The 26,004-nt window shown below is 40.3% G+C and overlaps 1 protein-coding gene across 1 annotated transcript in view; it reads left to right on the forward strand.

Annotated features, from left to right (window-relative positions):
- Positions 1-26,004, forward strand: part of LOC143935287 (BPI fold-containing family B member 4-like) — a 47,320-nt gene that overhangs the window by 15,984 nt on the left and 5,332 nt on the right. Inside the window, exons 8-15 of the mRNA XM_077459035.1 lie at positions 2,579-2,670; positions 5,281-5,466; positions 10,245-10,298; positions 12,123-12,293; positions 14,265-14,332; positions 19,409-19,451; positions 22,640-22,703; positions 24,964-25,040. Of these exons, the coding sequence (XP_077315161.1) occupies positions 2,579-2,670; positions 5,281-5,466; positions 10,245-10,298; positions 12,123-12,293; positions 14,265-14,332; positions 19,409-19,451; positions 22,640-22,703; positions 24,964-25,040 (755 nt within the window). The remainder of the gene's footprint in view (positions 1-2,578; positions 2,671-5,280; positions 5,467-10,244; positions 10,299-12,122; positions 12,294-14,264; positions 14,333-19,408; positions 19,452-22,639; positions 22,704-24,963; positions 25,041-26,004) is intronic.

The following is a 26,004-nucleotide window of genomic DNA, read 5'->3' on the forward strand; positions in this document are numbered from 1 at the left end:
CCTCTTGGCAAAGAACTCTTGGAGGATCTAACAAAAGAATTGTTGTTCTACATAAAGATGGCCTAGGCTATAGGAAGATTGCCAAGACCCTGAAACTGAGCTGCAGCACATTGGCCAAGACCACACGGCAGTTTAACAGGACAGGTTCTACTCAGAACATGCCTCGCCATGGTCGACCAAAGATGTTAAGTGCACGTGCTCAGCATCATATCCAGAGGTTGTCTTTGGGAAATAGACGTATGAGTGCTGCCAGCATTGCTGCAGAGGTTGAAGGGGTGGGGGGGTCAGCCTGTCAGTGCTCAGACCATACGCCGCACACTGCATCAAATTGGTCTGCATGGCTGTCATCCTAGGAGGAAGTCTCTTCTAAAGATGATGCACAAGAAAGCCCACAAACAGTTTGCTGAAGACAAGCAGACGAAGGACATGGATTACTGGAACCATGTCCTGTGGTCTGATAACACCAAGATAAAACTTATTTGGTTTAGATGGTGTCAACCGTGTGTGACAGCAACCAGGTGAGGAGTACAAAGACAAGTGTGTCTTGCCTACAGTCAAGCATGGTGGTGGGAGTGTCATGAGCTGGGGCTGCATGAGTGCTGCCGACAATGGGGATCTACAGTTCATTGAGGGAACCATGATGAAAACATGTACTGCAACATACTGAAGCAGAGCATGATCCCCTCCCTTCGAAGACTGGGCCGCATGGCACTATTCCAACATGATAATGACCCCAAACACACCTTCAAGATGACCACTGCCTTGCTAAAGAAGCTGAGGGTAAGGGTGATGGACTGGCCAAGCATGTCTCGAGATCTAAACCCTGTTAAGCATCTGTGGGGCATCCCCAAATGGAAGGTGGAGGAGTGCAAGATCTCTAACATCCACCAGCTCCGTGAGGTTGTCATGGAGGAGTGGAAGAGGACTCCAGTGGTAACCTGTGAAGCTCTGGAGAACATGCCCAAGCCTGTTAAGGCAGTGCTGGAAAATAATGGTGGCCACACAAAATATTGACACTTTGGGCCCAATTTGGACATTTTAACTTAGGAGTGTACTTACTTTTGTTGCCAGGGGTTTAGATATTAATGGCTGTGCGTTGAGTTATTTTGAGGGGACAGAAAATTTACACTGTTATACAAGCTGCACACTCACTACTTTACATTGAAGCAACGTCTCATTTCTTCAGTGTATTTTTTAAATTATTACTGTAGAATAGCAGATCCTTTTTGTTATGAATAATGTGAATAAATATCATGTAATCTTTTGTTTGAACTGCACTATAGTTGGGATTTGAGATTTCTAAGCTCTGTATTTTGACCTTTTATGTGGGCCTGTGTTTCGGAAGTGAGCAAGCACTGTAAACTTTTCCTAGGCTTTTTTCCACATGAGGGACATTTGATATATTTTTTTCAATATTCAAGTTAGTCATGCAATATTTTAAAGCATACTGTAAGGTTAACAAAAATACAGATGAAAGGCCCTGACATAGAGGAGTTCTGGTGGCCCATGCCTCTTACTTTCCCTCATTCCAGTGCTGCAGTCTCCCTCATTGTCTTTGTCATTCAAAACTTCAGAGAGTGATTGATAGGCGTGTCCCCTGTTATGTGCCATTATTACAACCTCCAACCTCCACATTACAAGCGGACGCAACAATGACATAGGGGTTGGAGGATGAAATCACTGCATGATAGGAGACAGTAATTATAAGCACTTTTCTATTGCAGGAGACCTTTCAACCGTGTTTTATGTTAACTTGACAATGTTTCTTTAACCCTGTAGAGGAAATGGGTGTGTGGTTGTCAACTGAACATTAAGGCATGGAGAGCAAGAACAACATTGTTAGAGATTCTAGGCTTTCCTCATCATAATAAAAATGTGTTTTTGTTTTTGACTGTGTTCCAACCTGAAAGATTTCTAATCACTTCCTGTCCAGACAGAAAGGTCCCTTTCACACTGGGGCAGTGCGGCCATCGGCGGTAAAGCGCCGCTATTTTTAGCGGCGCTTTACCGTCGTTTTAGCGGCGGTCTGCGGCCTGCTAGTGGGGTGGTTTTAACCCCCGCTAGAGGCTGAAAAAGGGTTAAAACCGCCAGCAAAGAACCGCTGCAGAGGCTCTTTGCCGGCGGTATAGCCACGCGGTCTCATTGATTTCAATGGGTAGGAGCAGTTTAGGAGCGGTGAATACACCGCTGCAAAGATGCGGCTAGAAGGACTTTCTTTTACCATCTTGCTAGTGCACCGCTCCAGTGTGAAAGCCCCTCAGGCTTTCACACCGTAGTGAAAGGGGCGGGTTTTTTCAGGCGCTATTTTTAGCACTGTAGCGCCTGAAAAACACCCCAGTGTGAAAGGGGCCAAAGTGAATGAAAATTTCCTTGAAAAAAATCAACAGTAGTTCCAACTCTTCTCTACTCTACCCAAAATAAAAATAAATGTTTTTATTTGACTTGGGTCTTAAAGCTGCAATCCAGTGGACTACCAAAAAAAAAATAATGAAGAAATCGGTAAAAAGTTTGTGAAAACCAGTAATATGTTTTGTGTAAAAAGATAAAAAATAGATTAATTGTTATTTCTTTTATTCAGCAATTGTTCCTCTCGGCTTAGTTGGCAGTATTCAGTATACAGTATCAAGCCTCCCCATAGTAACTGGGCAATTTATTGAGCTGGATTTAAATGTAAGTTATCATCATTGATGTAAAGCGTTGCCTTTTCACTATTAAATGACTAAACATATGTAAGAGATCAACCTCTGGTAAAAAGAAACTTTAAAACAGTGTGTTACATGTATTAAAATGTCTATGTCTAAATGTAAGAAAATAAATTAAGCAGAAAAGTAATTGTGGAATGGGGTATACATTTTTTTACACATACACTAGTGGAGTGACTCAGGGTATCATCCCAATATGTATAGTAAAGGGAAGGTAAGAGGCCACCTACTTGAACAGGGGTTGCCCACGGAAATTTGAGAAGGTGTGGAACTGCTGGCTGGATGATAACAGAACAGCAACGGATGTAGTAAATAACCCATAGTTCGGTATGGATGTAGTATGGTTATAGGCTGACCCACCTGCTCTTATGACACTTTATCCGGTCATTTTAATACTTAGCATGAATTATCCTACAATATCCTCTCCCCACAGTGGGGTATAGATAGGCAAGTTTATGTTTGTGTTCATTTGCCCTGTTGCGGTCGGTTGCCGCATATGGAAGTTTGTTTTGTAATGTGCATATGTTTTGTAATGTGCTTTGTTGCGGCCTGTTGCCGCATTTGGAAGTTTACCCCTGTGTGGGAAATGTTTGGCCCCTGCGTGGGCGATTTTGTATGACACTGAAAATTCAATAAAAAAAAGATTTCTAAAATCTGGGACTTTAAATATACCCCTCTGATATATGAAGAATATATATGGGTCAGACGTTAGAATTGAACCCAGTCTAGAGATGAGCGTGGGATGAGCGTGGCAATGTCTGTTCATGAGCCTAATCCTCACTGCATTATATCCCCTTTTTTTTCTTTACTCTTCTTCTTCTCAGTTTTTGTTTGGTCTTGGTATGTGTGATGTGTCCTACACCCTTATGAGAGTTGAAGACGGGGAGTAGTAAACCATAGACCACAGTCTTGTTGAATTGAGGAAGATATAAGGTTATTCTTGCTAGGGGTCCAACAATCTAAGTAACTCATTGTTTTAATTTTTTTTCCTTAAAATATATGAGCTTTAACATTGGTAGACGTTCCCCAATGGTATTTTAATTAGTTCACGCCATTTATTGGGTAAGGTTTTTTTTTTTGGTAGGGTGTCTGTATATGTGTTACATGTTTTTATGTTATGTATATTTCTTCTAATATTCTTTTTCTGATTGTTTTTGGTATGTGGACAAGATCTCTTGTTGTATAAATTTATATTAAAACTTCAATAAAATCTGATTGAAAATAAATAATCCCCTACTGTCACTTATGTATGATTCAACAGATCATATAAGTTAATAAAAGACACAATTTTATCAGATACAGTTATATCGACATTAGATACATCACAGAGGCAAGCAATCTGTGTCCTTCAAATTAGGTCTACGCGTTTCACGGATATACTGCTTCTTCAGGACCCACAAAGGTTTTTGTATGTTCAGAGAGCTTGTTCACAGTCATAAAAACAAATCTACAATGGGAATAGAGGAAGCAATAAACAAACAAAATAACTTATCACATTGACATATTCCATAGGTACAGGATTAGTCACATTTTAAATCATATACACAAATATCTCAGTACCAACCGAAAAGAGAAAAATATATATATTTCATATAGGTTCATACATTTCTCATGTATGATATATATATATATATATATATATATATATATATATATATATATATATATATATATATATATATATAAACCCACAGCTCCTATCAATTAAAATTGTAAAGTTTGTTTAGTGTTTTTTTTGTTTATATCATACATGAAGAATGTATAAAACTATATGAAATATAGTTTTTTTTTCTTGCCACCAAGACAGATAGGGACAGTAAATCTCCCCAAAAGGAATGCAGACAGCAAAAACTGTGCAAAGGCTCTAGCCTTTTCATACTCTTTTTAAAACGAAAAAAAGTTTTACTTTAGGCAGATCTCACCTTTATGCATAGGCAGACAGAACTCCATGACTGCAGGAGAGGCTGGTCACATAACTCTAAGCCCTTGTAAACACGGTCGGACATTCTGACAACAAAATCCGTCTGATTTTTTCAGACGGATTTTGTCTGAAACTGGTGTTGCGTACACATGGACAAAGTTGTCGGAAAATCCGATCGTTCTTAATGTAATGACGTTCGTTTGTTACGATGGGGCTAGTAGCCAATAGCTTTGGTCTCGTAATTTGATCTGAGCATGCGTGGCACTTTGTCCGATCGGAATTCTCTACAAACGATCCGACGAAAAATTTATATCCAGCTCTCAAACTTTGTTGGTCAGACATTCCGAAAAAAGTCAGATGGAGCCCACACACGGTCGGATTATCCGACAACATGGTCCGACGAACTTTCCAACTGTGTGTACAAGGGCTAACAGGTCAGCTCCCCTTTTTCCAGCATTTTTTTCCCCTTTACATATTTTACTTGCTTCGAGTCTGCAATGTACAACATAAACTGTGGTGTAGGGTCCCCACTCCATGTTGTGGTACACTGAAAATAAAGACACAGGTATTGAGTGTCAATTGAGGTGCATTGACAACTCATTGATTTTTCTTTCTGAACCTGCTCTCTAAACTTGCATTGTTCTGTTTTTTTCACAGACAGTAGTGAGTCAGCTGGGTGGTGGACTAATTGATTATCCTCTTGGTCATGTTCAACAAATTTCTTTACCACCAATGAAAGAAGCATCTGAAAGCCAGCTGGGCTTGTCTGCCCATTTCTTGAGTAGTGTCCTCACTGCTTTACAGAAAGAGGGTCTAATGGATCTTGAAATAACAAATGGAGATGTAAGTACTCTATTCCTTTTTTTATGCATAGTAGTCTTGTGGGCCTACGCCATTTAATATTGACCTGAACTCAAAAAGTGAAGATGTGCTGTATTATATGGAACATTTTTATTTAAATTCCTCCAGCTTTGTGATATCAAACTATGCCTAGGCATTCCTATTCTGTGGCCTAATAGCTGTATGTTTGAGGTGTGAGATCTTAGGCACTGCTAGTCAGGTACTAGAGGTACTAGGGCCCTGTCTCCACCAAGATGACCTTCTCCAGACAGAGATACTGTGCAGAACAAGGCAAGGTCATCAAGGACATCAAAAAGAGAAAGACCAGCTGCAGGAAATACTCAGGAGTTATCCTTTCCTCTCTATTTGCTGTTTGGGGGCACAGCTTTCAGAATGTGAGGCCTATTTAACAGCAGCCTGAGATATATATATATATATATATATATATATATATATATATATATATATATATATATACAGTGGTGTGAAAAAGTGTTTGCCCCCTTCCTCATTTCCTGTTCCTTTGCATGTTTGTCACACTTAAGTGTTTCGGAACATCAAACCAATTTAAACAATAGTCAAGGACAACACAAGTAAACACAAAATGCAATTTGTAAATGAAGGTGTTTATTATTAAAGGTGAAAAAAAATCCAAACCATCATGGCCCTGTGTGAAAAAGTGATTGCCCCCCTTGTTAAAACATACTATAACTGTGGTTGTCCACACCTGAGTTCAATTTCTCTAGCCACACCCAGGCCTGATTATTGCCACACCTGTTCACAATCAAGGCATCACTTAAATAGGAGCTGCTTGACACAGTAAGGTCCACCAGAAGATCCTTAAAAGCTACACATCATGCCGAGACCCAAAGAAATTCAGGAACAATTGAGAAAGAAAGTAATTGAGATCTATCAGTCTGGAAAGGGTTATAAAGCCATTTCCAAAGCTTTGGGAATCCAGCGAACCACAGTGAGAGCCATTATCCACAAATGGCGAAGACATGGAACAGTGGTGAACCTTCCCAGGAGTGGCCGGCCGCCCAAAATTACCCCAAGAGCGCAGCAACGACTCATCCAAGAGGTCACAAAAGACCCCACAACAACGTCCAAGGAACTGCAGGCCTCACTTGCCTCAGTTAAGGTCAGCGTTCATGCCTCCACCATCAGGAAAAGACTGGGCAAAAATGGCCTGCATGGCAGAGTTCCAAGGAGAAAACCACTGCTGAGCAAAAAGAACATCAAAGCTCGTCTCAATTTCTCCACAACACATCTTGATGATCCCCAAGACTTTTGGGACAACATTCTGTGGACCGATGAGACAAAAGTGGAACTCTTTGGAAGGTGTGTGTCCAAGTATATCTGGCGTAGAAGGAACACTGCATTTCATAAAAAGAACATTATACCAACAGTAAAATATGGTGGTGGTAGTGTGATGGTCTGGGGCTGTTTTGCTGCTTCAGGACCTGGAAGACTTGCCGTGATAAAAGGAACTATGAATTCTGCTGTCTACCAAGAGATCCTGAAGGAGAATGTCTGACCATCTGTTCGTGTACTCAAGCTGAAACGAACTTGGGTTCTGCAGCAGGACAATGATCCTAAACACACCAGCAAGTCCACCACCGAATGGCTGAAGAAAAACAAAATGAAGACTTTGGAGTGGCCTAGCCAAAGTCCTGACCTGAATCCTATTGAGATGTTGTGGTATGACCTTAAAAAGGCCGTTCATGCTCGAAAACCCTCTAATGTAACTGAATTAGGACAATTCTGCAAAGATGAGTGGGCCAAAATTCCTCCAGGACGCTGTAAAAGCCTCATTGCACGTTATCGCAAACGCTTGGTTGCAGTTGTTGCTGCTAAGGGTGGCCCAACCAGTTATTAGGTTTAGGGGGCAATCACTTTTTCACACAGGGCCATGATGGTTTGGATTTTTTTTCACCTTTAATAATAAACACCTTCATTTACAAATTGCATTTTGTGTTGACTTGTGTTGTCCTTGACTATTGTTTAAATTGGTTTGATGTTCCGAAACACTTAAGTGTGACAAACATGCAAAGGAACAGGAAATGAGGAAGGGGGGCAAACACTTTTTCACACCACTGTATATATATATATATATATATATATATAAATATATAATATATATAAGATATATTTTGTAAATTGATGTTTCAAAGTACACCTGTCACAAAGCTAGACAATACAAATTATACATAGGATGAGAAGTATAACCTCAGACAGAGCATAGGTAGGACCATTATTTTGTTTAAAAAATAGGAACTGTGTTGTAAATTTTGGTTATGTCCTAAATACGGGGCATTTAGATAAAATTTTTGAAACTGTATCTAAAGCAATATATTTTTCTATTTAGATAGAGTAGGAAAGAAATACAACCTCATGGGTTTTTATTGGTGTCTGCGTTCCTTCTTGGAGAACCCCTCTCTTTCTTTGTCGTGGTGACCATTGTTACCAGGACTGAAAGTGAGAGAGGCTTTAAAATTTGAATTGAGCTGCATTTTTTTTGAATGCAGCATGACCTTTTGAGATGCATTTTAACTGAAGGCAAAGCAAATCAAAAGCTGCATTTTCTACCGAACACAGCTGCAATAGAATGCTGCATTTGAATAGAATCATGTTTGACATGAGCACTAAGGGGAAATATTCAAATAGAAGAACTTGTAACTCAAGACAACTGTCTAAAGGCCCATACACACGATCTGACTTTTTGACAACAAACATGCAAATTAGCTGTTTTTAAGGCAACATCTGACCGTGTGTACGTTCCATCGGACAAACTTTTTCGGTTTTCATCTGACTTTTGTTGGCTGTGCGAACGGACAAACTTTCCGGCAACAAAGGTCTGATGGAGCAAAGTCTGATCGTGTGTACAGAAACCATAGGACTTTTGTACAAAGTACAAAAAACCCATGCTCAGAACCAATGCAAAAGATCAGACAACAATACAGGAGTTGACCAAAAGTGGCGGTAAAGAGCAGAAAAAAAACGTGATTTGGTGAAAGTTGGCTAAAAAAGTCCTGCCGTGTGTATGCAATACACGTTCACAGCCCATGCCCTTTGTACAAAAATCCACAGGAAAGTTTGTACAAAGTCCGATCGTGTGTATGAGGCTTTAGAAAGGATCCCTCTTCCTTTAGAAGGGGCTCCTTTTTCTTCATGTTGTGTCTTGACAAGGAAACCTCCCCAAAGGGACACAGATAGCAAAACAAAAAAAAATCTTATAGGTATTCCCTTATCTATCCAAGGGGTCTATTTGTCAATACTTTCACCCAAAAGTAATGCATTTTTAAGAAAGATTCAATTAGAAAAAATGTGTTCATCATCTTAAATTAAAACATTGATAAATAGACCTCTAAAAAAAAGTTTTCACTGGTACATCAATGTTAGAAATACCTTCTTCATGGATTTAAAAAGAGCTGACCAAGGGATAGAAATGTTAAAAGTGTATTTACAGGTGCAGCTGTCAATTGGCCTATCTCTGGGAGTATTATCTATGTAAACAAACCCATGTGATTACAATGGTTCCTGTTTTTGTGAGCACATGATCAGGAACTGATCAGTGTAGTTACCAGTGGTTAGTCAGTCTCAGAACTACAACAGCTTGTAAAGGATTCTGGATTAGAGAGATACTGCCATGAGAAATTAATGGAGGCTGCCATTACTGACCTCTACTCTAAGCATGCTAGTCACCAACCTAGAACAATCTAGAGAAAAATTGTATCTGATGTTACAGGCACACACAGGACATAGATAATATATAAAAATATATAATATATATATATATATATATATATATATATATATATATATATATATATATATAAATTTCACTTTTATTACAAACATAATACATAAAAATCCCTATGACCACTGTAGGCCACTAAAAGCCCAGAACAAGTATAGAGAAAAGTGGTTCTGACATTTTTTTGATACTCATTTACCTCGTTTTCTTTCTAGCACTGTGACCGAAACATATCAAAATCAACCAAAATGTGAAATGTAGTGCAACACCACTGCTGAAAAGCCCAGATACAGCTTTATTCCAATAAGGGTTAGAAGGACAATTAAAAGAGTTGTCAACGCGTTTCAATGGTCCAAAAACACTTTCTTAATTAGGGCTTTAGAAAAAAAGTAATGTTTATAGGCTAGAAGTTAACTGGACCATTAAAGATATTTGCTCCATTATGATTATCTGCCGGTTTGGCAACATCAAACCAGCTTGGCAGCTTGATGACAAAAACTGTGCAAATAATCACACTGGAAGAAAATTCCTTTGTGTTTTTTGACCCTGACATGCATTGACTATCCTTTTGTTTGTCCTTCTGACTCTTATTGGAATAAAGATGTATCTGGACCTTTTAGTAGTAGATTGGCACTTCAATACATTTTGGTTGACTTGATATGTTTCAGTCACTATTTTTATTGGCTGTGGTGGGGCAATTTAATATATATTTTTGATACAGTACACTACAAACCAAGGAAACTTTGAAGATCCTCCACCATATAGAAGGTGCCTACCCTATGACCAGATCACCTACATCAACATCATTATATGAACTTAGGATAGCACTGCCAATCAGATAACTTTGCATGTCCAGCACTATCTTTCCCCTTTCCTTTTACATTTCAAAGTCAGACAAAGCCAGGAATCTATTATTTTCAGATGGAGGCCTGCAATGATATCTCCCTATACTTTGCTCATGATGGATTCACTTTATAAAAAGAGGTTTCAAATACAACTGTGTAACTGTATGTCTTGTTTTCAGATACCTGGAGTCCCCCCTTTGACAACAACTGTTATTGGTGGAATCATTCCAAAGGTCAGAGCTCAATTCATTTCAATTTGTGTTACATTTATATCATTTCCAAATTCGACTCTAAAAAAAGATATAACCAGGACTACACATTCTACTTCTGTTGTGGAATAACAGATCTGGATAAATCCTGAGGGATATTTGATCACTAAGCAGGAATGACGAAGATTTCTCCAGTTTAACCAGTGTTGGCTTTTATGGTACAATATTTCTAATACAATTTTATATGGACTTTACATGATGTTCAACCTACCCTATACCTACCCTATACGCTCCTTAACCACTTGAGCCACGGAAGGTTCATATCCAGGCCATTTTTTGTGATACAGCACTGCGTTACTTTAATGGACAATTGCGCGGTTGTGCGATTTTGCACCCAAATAAAACGTATGTTCTTTTTTTCCCACAAATAGAGCTTTCTTTTGGTGGTATTTGATCACCTCTGCGTTTTTTTTTTTTTTGCGCTATAAACAAAAAAAGACAATTTTGAATAATAAAAAAAAAAATTTCTTACTTTCTGCTATAAAACACATCCAATAAATTTTTTTAAAAAAATTCTAATTTCTTCATCAGTTCAGGCCAATATGTATTCTGCTACATATTTAGTTACATAACTACAAAGCTTTAGTGCCTACAAACTATGGGATAGCTTTCCGGGCTTTTTATTTATTTATTACCAGTAATGGTGGAAATCCGCGACAGATAGCAGGACTGCGACATTGCGGCACACAAATCGGACACTAATGTCGCGTACACACGATCGGACTATCCGGCGGACTTAGTCTGGCGGACTCTACAATTAGATCGTGTGTGGGCTCCAGCTGACTTTTTCTTCCCAAAAGTCAGTCGGACTCATAAATAAGACGTGCTTCAAAATTGTCCGCCAGACTCGGCTTTTAACGGACAATCCGTTCATCTGTGTGCTAGTCCGGCGGACTAAAACTGACACAAGGGCAGCTATTGGCTACTGGCTATGAACTTCCTTATTCTACGTCATCACGTTAGAATCCGCCGGACTTTTGGAGTGATCGTGTGTGACCAAGTCCGTTCGCTTGAAAGTCCGGTAAACCTCAGCTGCAAAGTCCGTCGGATAGTTTGATTGTGTGTACGCGGAATATGGGACACTATATTGGGGGCCAGTGACACCAATACAGTGATCAGTGCTAAAAATATGCACTGTCACTGTACTAATGACATTGGCAGGGAAGGGATTAACACAAGGGGTGATCATAGGGTGTTCCTAGGGAGTGATTACTAACTGTGGGGGATGTGCTTTTACTGTAAGAAGGCAGAAACACAGGATCTCTACCTCCCCGTCTCACAGAACGGCGATCTGCCTTGTTTACGTTGGCAGGCTGCCGTTCTGTCTCTCTCAGGAAAGATCGGCAGGTCCCAGCGGACATTGGAACCGCCAGATCCAATCACAGCTGGAGCGGGTCTCCGGCGGCATGTGTGCGTGCCCCAAACCCAGATGTGCAGAATCACATACAGGTTCGTGATTCTGCACATGGAAGCTGTCTTGTTACTGTATATACACAGTATATGGTCGGCAAGCGGTTGAAATGTTTTTGTGGCTGTACATGGCCCCTCGGAGAGAGTCCACCTCACCTGTTACTGTGACCATTGTCACTAGGACAGGAAAAGAGAGAATTCCCAACAGGTACACATCAACAAAAACCTGACAGAGTTTCTTGCTTTTCTCCATTATATGCAGAACAAAGTAAAACATTTTTTTTATTTTATTTACTATAACGTTGTCCCCAATTTGAGAGATTGGATGGTTACATTATATCAAGCCCATGCTGACTTATGCTTTTACTTACTACGCAGGTTGCTGCTATGTATAAAGAAGAAAGACCACTGGTGATGAAGATTTCAGTTCCCAAGGCTCCAATGGTGAAACTGGAGAGTAAGAGAGGCATTGTGAAAATGTTTGTGAAAACAGAAATCCTTGTCTCTAATGTAGACGGCTCCTTGAGGCCCCTCTGTGAAATTGGTGTGGTGAGTAATATAACTGCTTCTATGGGCGAGGTAAAAAAAAACAACAAAACACCTGTCAACAAACTGCAGAATAACATACACTAAAACCTCTCTAACAAAGCAAAATTCCTACATGTAAATGCTGTGATTTTATGCAATCACAGTACATCAGTATTTAGTAGCGATATATTCTTCAACCAGTAGATGGCAGTGTTTATACATTTTACCTGCTCTATGGTAAACTCTATGGAGTTGATTTACTAAATCTGAAAGTGCAAAATGTGGTGCAGCTGTACGTGCCAGCCAATCAACTTCAAACTTCATTAACTAATTAACTTCATATAATAAAATAATGACAGCGCTCGCAAAAGTGCATGGATCATTTCATTGAACACAGTTTCAAAAACAACAGTGAAAAAAAATCAAAAAAAAAAAATCTATCAAATAATCATGTTGTAATATTGCAAAGCGTCCCAAATATAGGTGCGTAAGTGCTCCAATCCTTATAAAGTGCAGTAGTGCTCCAAACTTCCATTCCGTGAGGTGGCACACACCAACCCCTCCTGTGTTCCCATTAACCGGATGATATGGACCCATAGCTTTTCATTCTAGGGTTCATATGAGCTGTATAGCTGGCCAGGATTGGTGACTCACAGATGGTCCAATGAAGATCTCCCCCAATGTAATAATCATATGTTGGTAAATGCACCAAAAATAAAAAGAAGGAACAAATAGTGAAGCACAGTAGGTTGGTGTTTATTGCGCAAATACAGGTTGGTACTTATAGGACAGAGAAGTAAAATAGCCAAAGTGTGCCAAAAAAATATCTCCCACACCATTACACCACTACCACCAGCCTGAACCGTTCATACAAGGCAGGACGGATCCATGCTTTCATGTTGTCCACCATCTGAATGTAGCAGCTGAAATCGAGACTCATCAGACGAGGCAAAGTTTTTTCAATCTTCTGTTGTCCAATTTTAGTGAGCCTGTGCGAATTGTAGCCTCAGTTTCCTGTTCTTAGCTGACAGGAGTGTCACTACTGCTGGTCTTCTGCTGCTGTAGCCCATCGCCTTCAAGGTTCGACGTGTTGAGCATTCAGTGATGTTAGTCTGTATACCTTCATTGTAACAAGTGGCTATTTGAATTACTGTTGCCTTTCTATCATCTCGAACCAGTCTGCCCATTGTCCTTTGACCTCTGATATCAACAAGGCATTTTCGTCCACGCAACTGCCTGTCACTGGATATTTTCTCTTTTTCGAACCATTCCCTGTAAACCCGAGAGATGGTTGTGCATGAAAACCTCAGTAGATAAACAGTTTTTTAAATACTTAGGCCAGCCCGACGGGCACCAAGAACCTCGCCACGTTCAAAGTCACTTAAATACCCTTTCTTCCCCATTCTGATGCTCGGTTTAAATTTCAGCAAGTTGTCTTCACCACGTCTAGATGGCGTTGATTTGCTGCCATGTGACTGGCTGATTAGCAATTTGTGTTATCAAGCAATTGAACACGTGTACCTAATAAAGTGGCCGGTGAATGTATAATTTAGTAAGATTTCTGATGGCTATCCTGCTGCAGTTATTATAATTCGTGCGTTGTATAGGTAGTTAAATCTCAGATTTCAAAGAGGAACTTCTGTCCCCTTGATCATGGCTCTGCCTGCACCTGCGCTGGCACCTATGTGCAATAGCCTGGCATATACACAGATGTGCCAAAGAGTTCCAACTTGCCTTCAGGACCTGTCCCCAAGCTGAGCTGTGCTCGCGCATGCGCAGTTAAAAAGATCCTGGACGGAACAGAACACCTCCAGGTTTCCATATTGCTTTGAATTTTTTGACAGTTTTGTGCAATTACAGCAACTACAGAAAGGTGATTTTAATTAACATTAAATTACAGAATGGCTTAAGTAGCTATCTGATATACTGCATTCATTTTTTTTTTTCATGAAATCAGTTTTCCTTTAATATCATGATATTATTTTACTACAGGATTCACAGTTAGAGGCCAAGTTTTCTGTTGGAGGAGATAAACTAAAGATATCCATGTCTGTAGACAGGTAAAACATTAAAATGTTTAAATAAATGTTGTACGGAAAATTAATCTATAACTTGTAGAAAAAAATGTAGTATGATGATCTTATTTTTACTGTTTAGAATATGACTGATAACTCCAACCTCTCCTGCAGTGAAATTGCTTGTTCTGATTTCACTATACACTATGAGATTCTCACTGTATGCAATAATCTCTTAAAAAAAACGATCAACTTGTGGATGTATATTGAAGAGCACATTGTACACATGTTCATACCACTTAAAAAGTATTTTTAAAACATTTACTAGCTATAAGCATCAGATACAGCCAGTGTTTTGGGGGAAAGGCCTCCTTGTTCTTCGGGGCTTTTGCAATGGATGTTGATGGAATAAAGTTGAAAGGAACCTCAAAATTAAAGTGGATGTAAACCCACTCTCATCCTTTCTAAACTACTGCAATATTGGTTATCTAGAAGGATATACAGTGGTGTGAAAAACGTATACCAACAACATAATATACAGTGGTGTGAAAAAGTGTTTGCCCCCTTCCTCATTTCCTGTTCCTTTGCATGTTTGTCACACTTAAGTGTTTCGGAACATCAAACCAATTTAAACAATAGTCAAGGACAACACAAGTCAACACAAAATGCAATTTGTAAATGAAGGTGTTTATTATTAAAGGTGAAAAAAAATCCAAACCATCATGGCCCTGTGTGAAAAAGTGATTGCCCCCTAAACCTAATAACTGGTTGGGCCACCCTTAGCAGCAACAACTGCAACCAAGCGTTTGCGATAACGTGCAATGAGGCTTTTACAGCGTCCTGGAGGAATTTTGGCCCACTCATCTTTGCAGAATTGTCCTAATTCAGTTATATTAGAGGGTTTTCAAGCATGAACGGCCTTTTTAAGGTCATACCACAACGTCTCAATAGGATTCAGGTCAGGACTTTGGCTAGGCCACTCCAAAGTCTTCATTTTGTTTTTCTTCAGCCATTCGGTGGTGGACTTGCTGGTGTGTTTAGGATCATTGTCCTGCTGCAGAACCCAAGTTCGTTTCAGCTTGAGTACACGAACAGATGGTCGGACATTCTCCTTCAGGATCTCTTGGTAGACAGCAGAATTCATAGTTCCTTTTATCACGGCAAGTCTTCCAGGTCCTGAAGCAGCAAAACAGCCCCAGACCATCACACTACCACCACCATATTTTACTGTTGGTATAATGTTCTTTTTATGAAATGCAGTGTTCCTTCTACGCCAGATATACTTGGACACACACCTTCCAAAGAGTTCCACTTTTGTCTCATCGGTCCACAGAATGTTGTCCCAAAAGTCTTGGGGATCATCAAGATGTGTTGTGGAGAAATTGAGACGAGCTTTGATGTTCTTTTTGCTCAGCAGTGGTTTTCTCCTTGGAACTCTGCCATGCAGGCCATTTTTGCCCAGTCTTTTCCTGATGGTGGAGGCATGAACGCTGACCTTAACTGAGGCAAGTGAGGCCTGCAGTTCCTTGGACATTGTTGTGGGGTCTTTTGTGACCTCTTGGATGAGTCGTTGCTGCGCTCTTGGGGTAATTTTGGGCGGCCGGCCACTCCTGGGAAGGTTCACCACTGTTCCATGTCTTCGCCATTTGTGGATAATGGCTCTCACTGTGGTTCGCTGGATTCCCAAAGCTTTGGAAATGGCTTTATAACCCTTTCCAGACTGATAGATCTCAATTACTTTCTTTCTCAATTGTTCCTGAATTTCTTTGGGTCTCGGCATGATGTGTAGCTTTTAAGGATCTTCTGGTGGACCTTACTGTGTCAAGCAGCTCCTATTTAAGTGATGCCTTGATTGTGAACAGGTGTGGCAATAATCAGGCCTGGGTGTGGCTAGAGAAATTGAACTCAGGTGTGGACAACCACAGTTATAGTATGTTTTAACAAGGGGGGCAATCACTTTTTCACACAGGGCCATGATGGTTTGGATTTTTTTTCACCTTTAATAATAAACACCTTCATTTACAAATTGCATTTTGTGTTTACTTGTGTTGTCCTTGACTATTGTTTAAATTGGTTTGATGTTCCGAAACACTTAAGTGTGACAAACATGCAAAGGAACAGGAAATGAGGAAGGGGGCAAACACTTTTTCACACCACTGTACAGGCCTCCTGCATGTATACTTATCTGTCAAATGCCTCCCCTCTATCTGCTATGAGACCAGAAAAACTGCAGATTTTGTGGGTGGGTCAGTTTTCCAGGGCTCAGTGGGTGGAGTTGTGATGTCAGTAGACTCCCCGCCCACCTCTACACTCCCCTTATCAACATGCATTTTCTCCTGTGTATTTCTTACACTGAACTTCTGCTATGATCATCAACATCCAGTCAAAACCCAGAAAAGTCCCCACATGACTTCAGCATGCACAATCATGCTGAGGTGTGGAACAGCCAATCCTTGCAGAGCAGCAGAAGAAAGGAGTGGGGGTGGGAATTAAAAAAAATAATGCATGTCTCTTAGTGCACAAGATATGTAAATCACCTGTCACTCACAGCAAGGGGGAGGATTTGACAAAGTTTTTCTCTGTTTGTCAAGATTTATCTCACTGAACAATAAAAGAGGATTGCTCAGAGCTAGATTAACTCTTTGTGGCAAGACTGGGCTCAAATGATAGGAAATCTTATACTCTACATTATGTCATCAAAAAAAAAATAATAATTTTGTGTTTACATCCACTTTAAGGATAGATAGAGACTAGCATATCTGGCCCAGCCAGATAGAGACTCCTGTCCTCTAGTGCATTTCATTGTGATTTGATTAACATCCATTGTTCAAGCCCTAAAGAAGGGGAAGACCTTTACCCTGAAACGTGTTACCTGTATCTCATGCTTTGAAATTCTAAAAATTTCAAAAAGACTTAAAGTGGGCTGAACATTTGTACTAGGTAGACATGCACAAAATGAAAAATTTTGCTTAATTTCATTTTGGATCGATTCATTAAGTTGCTAGTTAAGATTATTTTGTTTCATTTAGTTTATTCCTTTTTAACTGGGTTAGAATTTTCCCAATGAATTTGAACTATTAAAATTGAATTTGAACTGAAAATATAGAATTGATCCAAATTCATTGTAAAGAATAGCTGGTTTTATTCTGTTAAAAATTCTAATTTCTCGTTCAATATTTTTATTAATGTTTATCAGAAAGAACAGAAATGTGATCAATATCTGCCATACAATAGTACATATGAAGTAGATTCTTTCAAAAGCTTAATATAAAGTAAGGAGTATTGTCCTTCCCCCGGACACCCCATCTGGTGTCATGAGGGGTAGATAGCACTGCCGATTCCTAGTGTCTAGTTCTATTCTAAATCAAATTTCGAAAGATGGCTATATTCTTTCTATTCTATTCTATTCTATGCTATTCTATTTTTTTGATTCTATCCTTTTCTTTTATTCTATTCTATTCCTTTATTTTCAATTCTGTTATTTTATTTTATTAAATTATATCCTTTTTGTTTTATTCTATTCTATTTGATTTCGAAATTCGAGTTTCAGAAGACAGCTTTATTCTTTCTATTTTACTCTGTAAAATTTGAATTTTGGCACTCGAATTTCGCAAGATGGTTATATTCTTTATTTTTTATTCTATTCTATTTGAATTTCGAAAGTAGAATGTCAGAGAAGAAATCATTTGAAGTAGCTGGTAACACCTAAAACTCTCAGGTGATCAGGAACAGTCTGGAGTTATGTCGGGGGAGAATTAATTAGAAGGAGCTGGAAACACCTAAAACTCCCAGATGATCAAAAACAGTCTGGAGTTATGTTAGGGGAGAATAAACACATGATCAGATTTTCCGCAGATAAAACCTCGACCTTTTGCCCGAAGGCGTGTGCCTGGATTTTGTGTGGCATACAAACGGCAAGGAGTTGTTGGCCAACAAACACGAAAGGTAATGACATACTATGTGTTTTTTCAGCTCTTTAGCGCCACCCTTTGGGCTCCTTCTGCTATTTTCATGTTAGTAGAAGTTTGGTGAGTGTTGATTCGTGCTTTTCATTTTGCACTTTTCATTTAGCGCTTTTCAGTTCACGCTTTTTCATTTCGTGCTTTTCAGTCGGTCGTTCTTAAACCAGACATGTTGCGGAATCGGAGGAGATAACGTGTTATTTATTATTGGCCTTGGAGTTATTGCTTTGTCCCAAGTCCCAAGATATTTGTCCGTGGAAAATTTTAAAACCTGCCATCCAACATTTGTCTGTGGAAAATCTGACAAGAATTGTCCGATGGAGTGTACAAATGGTTGGATTTTCTGCCAACAGGCTGTCATCACACATTTCCTATCAGAAAATCCGATCATGTGTATGCAACTTTAATTAGAAGGAACTGGTAACACCTGAAACCCTCAGGTGATCAGGAACAGTCTGGAGTTATGTAAGGCGAGCATAAATTAGAAGGTGCTGGTGACACCAAAAACACCCAGGTGATCCGAAACAGTCAGGAGTTACGTTAGGGGAGAATTAGAATGAATTCAAAGGCACTGGCAACACTTATGCCCCGTACACACGATCGGACATTGATTGGACATTCTGACAACAAAATCCATGGATTTTTTCCGACGGATGTTGGCTCAAACTTGTCTACACACGGTCACACAAAGTTGGTCAGAAATTGCGAACGTCAACAACGTGGTGACATACAACGCATACGACGAGTCGAGAAAAATTAAGTTCAATAGCCAGTGCAGCTCTTCTACTTGATTCCAAGCATGCGTGGAACTTTGTGTGTCGGAATTAAGCACACGCAATCGGACTTTCCGACAACGGATTTTGTGGATGGAAAATTTGAGAACCAGATCTCAAATATTGTATGACGGAAATTCCGATGGAAACTGTCCGATGGAGCCTACACACAGTCAGAATTTCCGACAACAAGCTCCGATCGCACATTTTACTCCGACCGTGTGTACGCGGCATTAGAACTCACAGGTGATCAGGAACAGTCTGGAGTTATGTCAGAGGAGAATGAATTAGAAGGTGCTGGTAACAAAAAAAAATTATATTTAGCAAAACATACACTTTAACAAAATAGAAATGGACAACCAACCATTTTTTTTAATTTTCCTCAGCACTCACCTTTCATTAATCTCATCATCAGTTGGACGTTTTGAGGTATGTGTGACAACTCACTATAAAAGTATAACAGTATTACTAAAGCATAGTACTATTTGCTAGTACATAGCAAAACAAAAAACTGAAATACTGTGTGTGTGTGTATTATATTATTATTTTTTGGGATACAGTACCAGAGGAATAACTAAATAACGAAATAAACTAAATAATGAAGTATATCCATGTCCTGCTCTGGTTGCTGGTTACTATACAAACCTCCCTTCAGTGAGGCCGGGTACCTCCCTAGCTCAATTAGTTTTGCACTCCTGTGACCCGTTTTTAGCAGAGAGTGGTCTGACGTCCGCTCTCCGCTGATGTCACTGTCATCAGTCGAGGCATTGCGTCATCCCGATTTCCAAGTATGGATCCGCCATCTGCCTTGATTGATGGCAGTCTCAGCTGCGCCTCACCATAGGCGTCCGCAAGTAGGGGCAAGGGGGGTCAAGTGTCCCCCCTTGGAATCAGGGATCGGATCTTAAATTCAGCACAGTTGCGCCGCTATCGGGGTGTGGGCAGCCCGCACCCGGTTGCCACCCGCCAGTGGGGAGACTAGGAGAGGAGAGCATCATGGGACATGTAGTCCCAAACATTGGTGGCCCCATTTTCCACAGGGAGGAGGCTACAGCTCAATCAAGAGAGAGATTGAGAGACTGCAGCCCGGAAAAAGCTGAGGGAGAGAGCGCTACAGGAAATAGAATGAGTGTGCTGGGCGGAAGCCAGAGAGAGAGCCACGCTGCCCAGCACCACCAGAGAGAGGGCCACACTGCCCAGCGCCACCAGAGAGAGCCACACTGCCCAGCACTACCAAAGAGAGAAATACCGAACCACTACCAGGGTACAGACATGCTACACTACTGACCAGAGTCGGCCCTGAGGAACCCAGAGTGAACGATCGTCCAGCCGGAGGGATCACTGCTGTAGTTTCGCTGGGTCTGGTAAGAGGGCCTGTTGGCCATTATCCATTACTTATCCTAAGGACTGTACTACGTCTGTAGTCTCCGAGCATGATAATATGATAATGACATTGTCGAAAAGGGGCGGTGCATGGGTGACCCTAAAATGATGCCCCCCCCTGAAAAAAATTCTGTGGACGCCCATGTGCCTCACCCCTCCACAGCTCAGCGCTCCAATGAGCATGGAGAAGCAGAGAGGAGAGATGCTTCTCCATGGGGAAACTATGTGAAAACCGAGCCATAGGGGATGTTCGGTGGCTCGGTTCTCAGTGCAGAGATGGCGGGGACAGATGCAGCATTGGTCTGATGCTGCATCCACCTAGGTAAGTATGAATCTTTAATAAAAAATAAAAAAAACATACTTTGATTGGGCCGCTTGCCCATCCCTTTTACCCCACTTTGTGTTGTAAATTGAGGCAGACAACACATGGCCACCACATATCCATTCTCCTTCATGACCATATTTGGTCCATTACATCACCCAAGGTCACTGATTTGTTTACAAACAGCAGCTGGCCAGGGATCTGTCATTTTGCAGTGGTAGAGTGGTTGAACTTGTCAATATCATTTGGTGTCTGGTTGTTGTTGTTGTGGTGTGGAGACATCATCATTTGGTAGGGAAACATAATTGGGTGGAGGGTTGACATGGATTACAAGATACAACATTGATTGTCCTCCCAAAAATTTGCCTTCAACTCTGCTTATGATTAGGAATGAGCAAAACATGCCTGGGTTCAGTTCAAGGCAGGTTCAGTAAACATTACAGTCCAAGTGCTTAATCTGAATCCTAGTGAAGTCAATGAGTGGCAAAAGCCACTACCCTGTGAAAAATTTTATAATAAGAAATATATATTTTTTTTTTTTGTTTGGCTAGTAGCAGCTATTTAAAGCATGCTCAAAGGGCAACATGAAAAATGCAAAATGTATTGAAATAACAGGCTGTGGGAATGTCCCAAACCTGACTGTAAAGTGGTGCATCTGTACCATGTATTCAACCTACTACAGCAAAACTGCCATTTCCGAAAAAGAACATTCCTGATTCATTCCAGACCACATGCCCTTAACAGTTATCTAAACTGTTATCTGGAATGTAAATAAAGGGGCAAGGAATACCTGGTGATGTCATTGACCAAATATGGCCATGACCATATTTTGTCAATATCATCACCCAAATATGGCCATGCAGCCATATTTGGACAATTACTTTAGTCACTATACCTGCCTGTTTGTTTACATGGCTAGGGATTCCCGGCCAACAAATGAATAGTATCAGACGAGGTCACTGGTTGCTAAGGACATGGCAGGTGCTTTCTTAACAACCATTGACAGGGAATAAAGGAACCTGTCATATAGCAGCAGTAGGAAAAAAACTACTATATGACACTTAGCCCTTGTACACACGGTGGGAGATTCCGACGGAATGTGTCCTATCGGATCGTTTTGTTGGATATCCCGACTGTGTGTGGTCTGCATCGGACTGTTTCCATCGGAACATCCTTCGGACCAAATTTTCCAACTTGCCGGAAATATTTTCTGACAAAATGCTCCGATTGGACATACTCCGATCATGTGTAGCCTACTCCAACGGACAAAGTGCCACGCATGCTCAGATCAAATTCCTAGACCAAAGCTATTGGCTACTAGCCTGAACGTAGTCCCGCCGTAACGAAATAACGTCATCACGTTATGTACAATCGGATTTTCCGACAACTTTGTCCAACCGTGTGTATGCAACATCACTTCCGGACCGACAACCAAATCCATCGGATTTGGTTGTCGGAATCTCCGACCGTGTGTACAAGGGCTAAGAGGTTGATTTACTAAAAGTAAAAAGACTGTGCACTTTGTAAAGTGCAGTTGCACTCTGCAAGAGCAGATACTCCAGAGCTTAGTAAATGAGCAGAAGCTCTGCTGCCTTCCATCGTCCTATCATGTTCAAACGAAAATGTGTTTTTTTGTTTTTTTCTTGCATGTGATTGGGTATGCTTTGCAAAGTGAAGCTTTACCTCATTTGCTTAGCTCTGGAGCAACTGCACTTTCAGAGTGCAACTCTACTTTGCAAAGTGCACACTCTATTTGCCTATCAGTAAATCAACCCCAAAAAGTCTGGCATTTGGATGAACACCCAAACAAGCAAAAACTGGTTCAAACGTATGTTCAGACTGAACCAAAAGCTTATCTCTACTTATGATCTGTTGCTGACAGCTGGTCTATTTACATTGTTTTCTTTTACAGGTCTCTACACTAGAGGGATTAGTTGGGAACATTTTCACCCTAGCTTTTCTGCCTTCAATTAATAGTAAGCATTGCACATTTGTAACAATTTAAAGTTTAATTTACTCACATTGCAATCGGACAGTAGCAGAGTCAGGCTAGGTCAGGCTGATGGCTAGGTCAGATGCAGACAAAGTCAAGGTTCCAAACAGGTAATGGAGATATAGCTGACAATTGTAGAGGTAGTAGGCTGCTGATCAAGCAAACTGAGAACAAAAACTATGATACAAAGGAAGAAATTCAAAGAATGAACAGTAAGACAGAAGTCAGATACAGGCCTTAATGCAAGGTACAAGAAAACAGATGAACCTGTTATTCAGGCACTGATTGGACATTCTGAATTCCATATATATATGGATAAAAGGGGTCAGATGTTGCTGAATAACTGTAAAAACAAACAGGAGGGTGCAAACACCTAGTGCGGTGATATGCAATTAGCGGACCTCCAGCTGTTGCAAAACTAAAAAGTCCCATCATGCCTCTGACTGTCATGCTTGTGGCTGTCAGAGTCTTGCTACGCCTCATGAGACTTGTAGTTCTGCAACAGCTGGAGGTCCGCTAATTGCATATCCCTGACCTAGTGCATTACCAAAAACTTTTATTGAAACCAAATGCCAAAGACATTCTCACAAGTGTAATATATTGCAGGAAAATACCATCACTGTATTCTGATTCAGCAGTAGGGCAGTGCCACCTGGCCCAAACCATCTCTCGAAATGACAGGCTTACGCATTTCGGGGGATGCATCCCCTTCTAAGCTAAACCAAACCAGCCAATTGCTGATTGCTACAAGAAATTAACTGTATTTTCTTATTGTGCCTGTTACCCTCATTTTAAACTGAAAAGAACACCTGCCTGCATCCCTCTAATCCCGAGCTGTGACAGCAGGCATGGGATCTTCTCCCTGCACCCATTATCACAACTTAACCACTTCAGCCCCAGAAGGTTTTACTACCTTAATGGGCAGGCCATTTTTTGCGTACGGCACTGTGTTACTTTAACTGGCAATTGCAACGCCGTACCCAAACAAAATTGATGTGTTTTTTTCCCTACAAATAGAGCTTTCTATTGGTGGTATTTGAGCACCTCTGCGTTTTTTGGGGTTTTTTTGCGCTAAAAACAAAAAAAGAGCAACAATTTTGAAAAAAATAATAGTTTTTACTTTCTGCTATAAAACATATCCAATAAAAATCCAATATGTATTTTGCCACATATTTTTGATAAAAAAATCCCAATTAGTGTATATTGATATATGGGATATATTTATGGCATTTTTATTTTTACCAGTAATAGCAGTGTTTAACGATTTTTTGGGGGACTGCAACATTGTGGCAGACAAATCAGACACTAAGTGACACTTTTTGGGGACCAGTGACACCAATACAATGATCAGTGCAAAAAAAATGCACTGTTACTGTATAAATGACCCTGGCATGGAAGGGGTTAACATCAGGAGCGATCAAAGGGTTAGGTGTGCTCCTAGGGAAAGCTTACTAAATGTGGGGGGGGGATGGACTGACTGGAGAAAGAGAGACATCTGTGTTCCTGATTAGCAGGAATCACAGATCTCACTTTTCCTCTGTGACAGACCACCGTTCTGCCTCTCCTACGAACAATCGTGGGTGGCCGGCAGGCATCGCAGCCACCGAACACGCTGATTGGCTCCCACTGTGTCCAATCACAGCAGAAGCGGGTCTCCGACGACATGCGCGTTCCAGATCCAGGAAGTAGAAACAACGCGCAGGTACATTGTTTTGTGCAGCTGGGCCACAGTATTTGTACGATGGGCGGTCCGGAAGCAGTTGAGGAAAGCGCAGCCATGTGGGATTCCAACTACCATCTGCCACCACAGCAGACGGCTTGTAGTTCTTTTGTAGATCATTGACTTTCCTACTCTCCAATAACTGTCTGCTGGTACGGGAGGTATGGGCAGACAGACACACTGAGATTCTGCAGGAGCCTGACACTGCACTCGTAATCTGCTGATCTACGATCTGCTGATTAATGCACCTTTTTACCTGCAAAAATATGTGCATTAATTATTTTTTATAAGGTGAACAAAGCCTTTAAAGAATATCTATATTCAAAAAGTTTTTTTTATAGTTTTGAATAGAATAGAGAAGGATTAGACCCCACTACTTTTTTTTTTTTTTTTTGGTGTCCGTGTGCCATTAAGCAAATGTATCTCAACTTGTTACGTCTGAGACACAACAGGGAGTTACCTTTTAATTAATTTCCAGTATAGGTTGTCATCCTACTCAAGTGTTTCTGTTTTTCAATTCTAGCTATTGTGGGAAATGGTATCCCTCTTCCAAAGCTTATGAATATAGACTTTAATGATGCAGAAATTGACATCTTTGATGTAAGTATACCCTTTAATCATGACCTTTTTTTTACTATGAGGGTCATAGGTTAGGTACAGTGTCAGTGTGACATTGGGCATTGGTGTAATTTAGGAGACTTTTCAAGGCCATGTCTAATTTATGACGTGTAATGGGGGAATTGGATCAGGTCTCTACTGAGACTGATTGAAAAATATATCAATAGAATAAAGAGAAATACTCCCTGTTTGAGTTAGGTAGTACTGTGGCTTAGTGATTAGCACCTCTGCCTTGAAGCACTGGGGCCCTTGGCTCGAATCCTGGTAAGGACGTTATCATCATGGAGTTTTCATGCTCTAACATAGTTTGTTTGGGGTTTCTCTGGTTTTCTGACACACTTCTATAACATGCTGGGCTGGTAGGTTAATTAGCCCCTGTCTAATTGGTCCTAGTATGTATACATGTGAGATAGGAGCCTTAAATTGTAAGCTCACTAAGGACAGGTATCTGAATGTACAGTATGTAAATGAATCCCTTGGTCCCAGTAATTACACCGTATGCTGTGGCTGACACATGTATTTAATGGGTGACCTTCAAAATACTCATATGAGCAACTGGAAAGTCATTTGAAATGTTTGCAATTGCAAGTCTGTGAAAGTGTTACCTTCGTACTTATTTGTGTAGTTGTGAAATCCTACCTGACCTAATGTTATGTTAACAATTTATGCACAATATCATTTTTTTTTTAGCAAACTGAATGTTAGTAAAAAAAAGATCAAGCAGGTAACTTTGAGCACCTAATTATGTACTAGAGAAAAATTTTCTTGCACATGATTGGGTATTCAGAGTTAACATGGCACATCTCATTGACCATCCTTTACTTTGCAAAGTGCACATTCGAATAACTATGTAAACAGCCTCTACTCTTTTGAAATGAAGAAAAAGAAACATCCTGAAAATTAATAGGATTATAGGATGGAAAAGGTTATGAGACTAAAAAGGTTT

This window comes from Lithobates pipiens, unplaced genomic scaffold (assembly GCF_037356315.1).
Source record: "Lithobates pipiens isolate NorthernLeopardFrog02 unplaced genomic scaffold, aLitPip1_a1.2 Scaffold_28, whole genome shotgun sequence".
Lineage (NCBI taxonomy): Eukaryota > Metazoa > Chordata > Amphibia > Anura > Ranidae > Lithobates > Lithobates pipiens.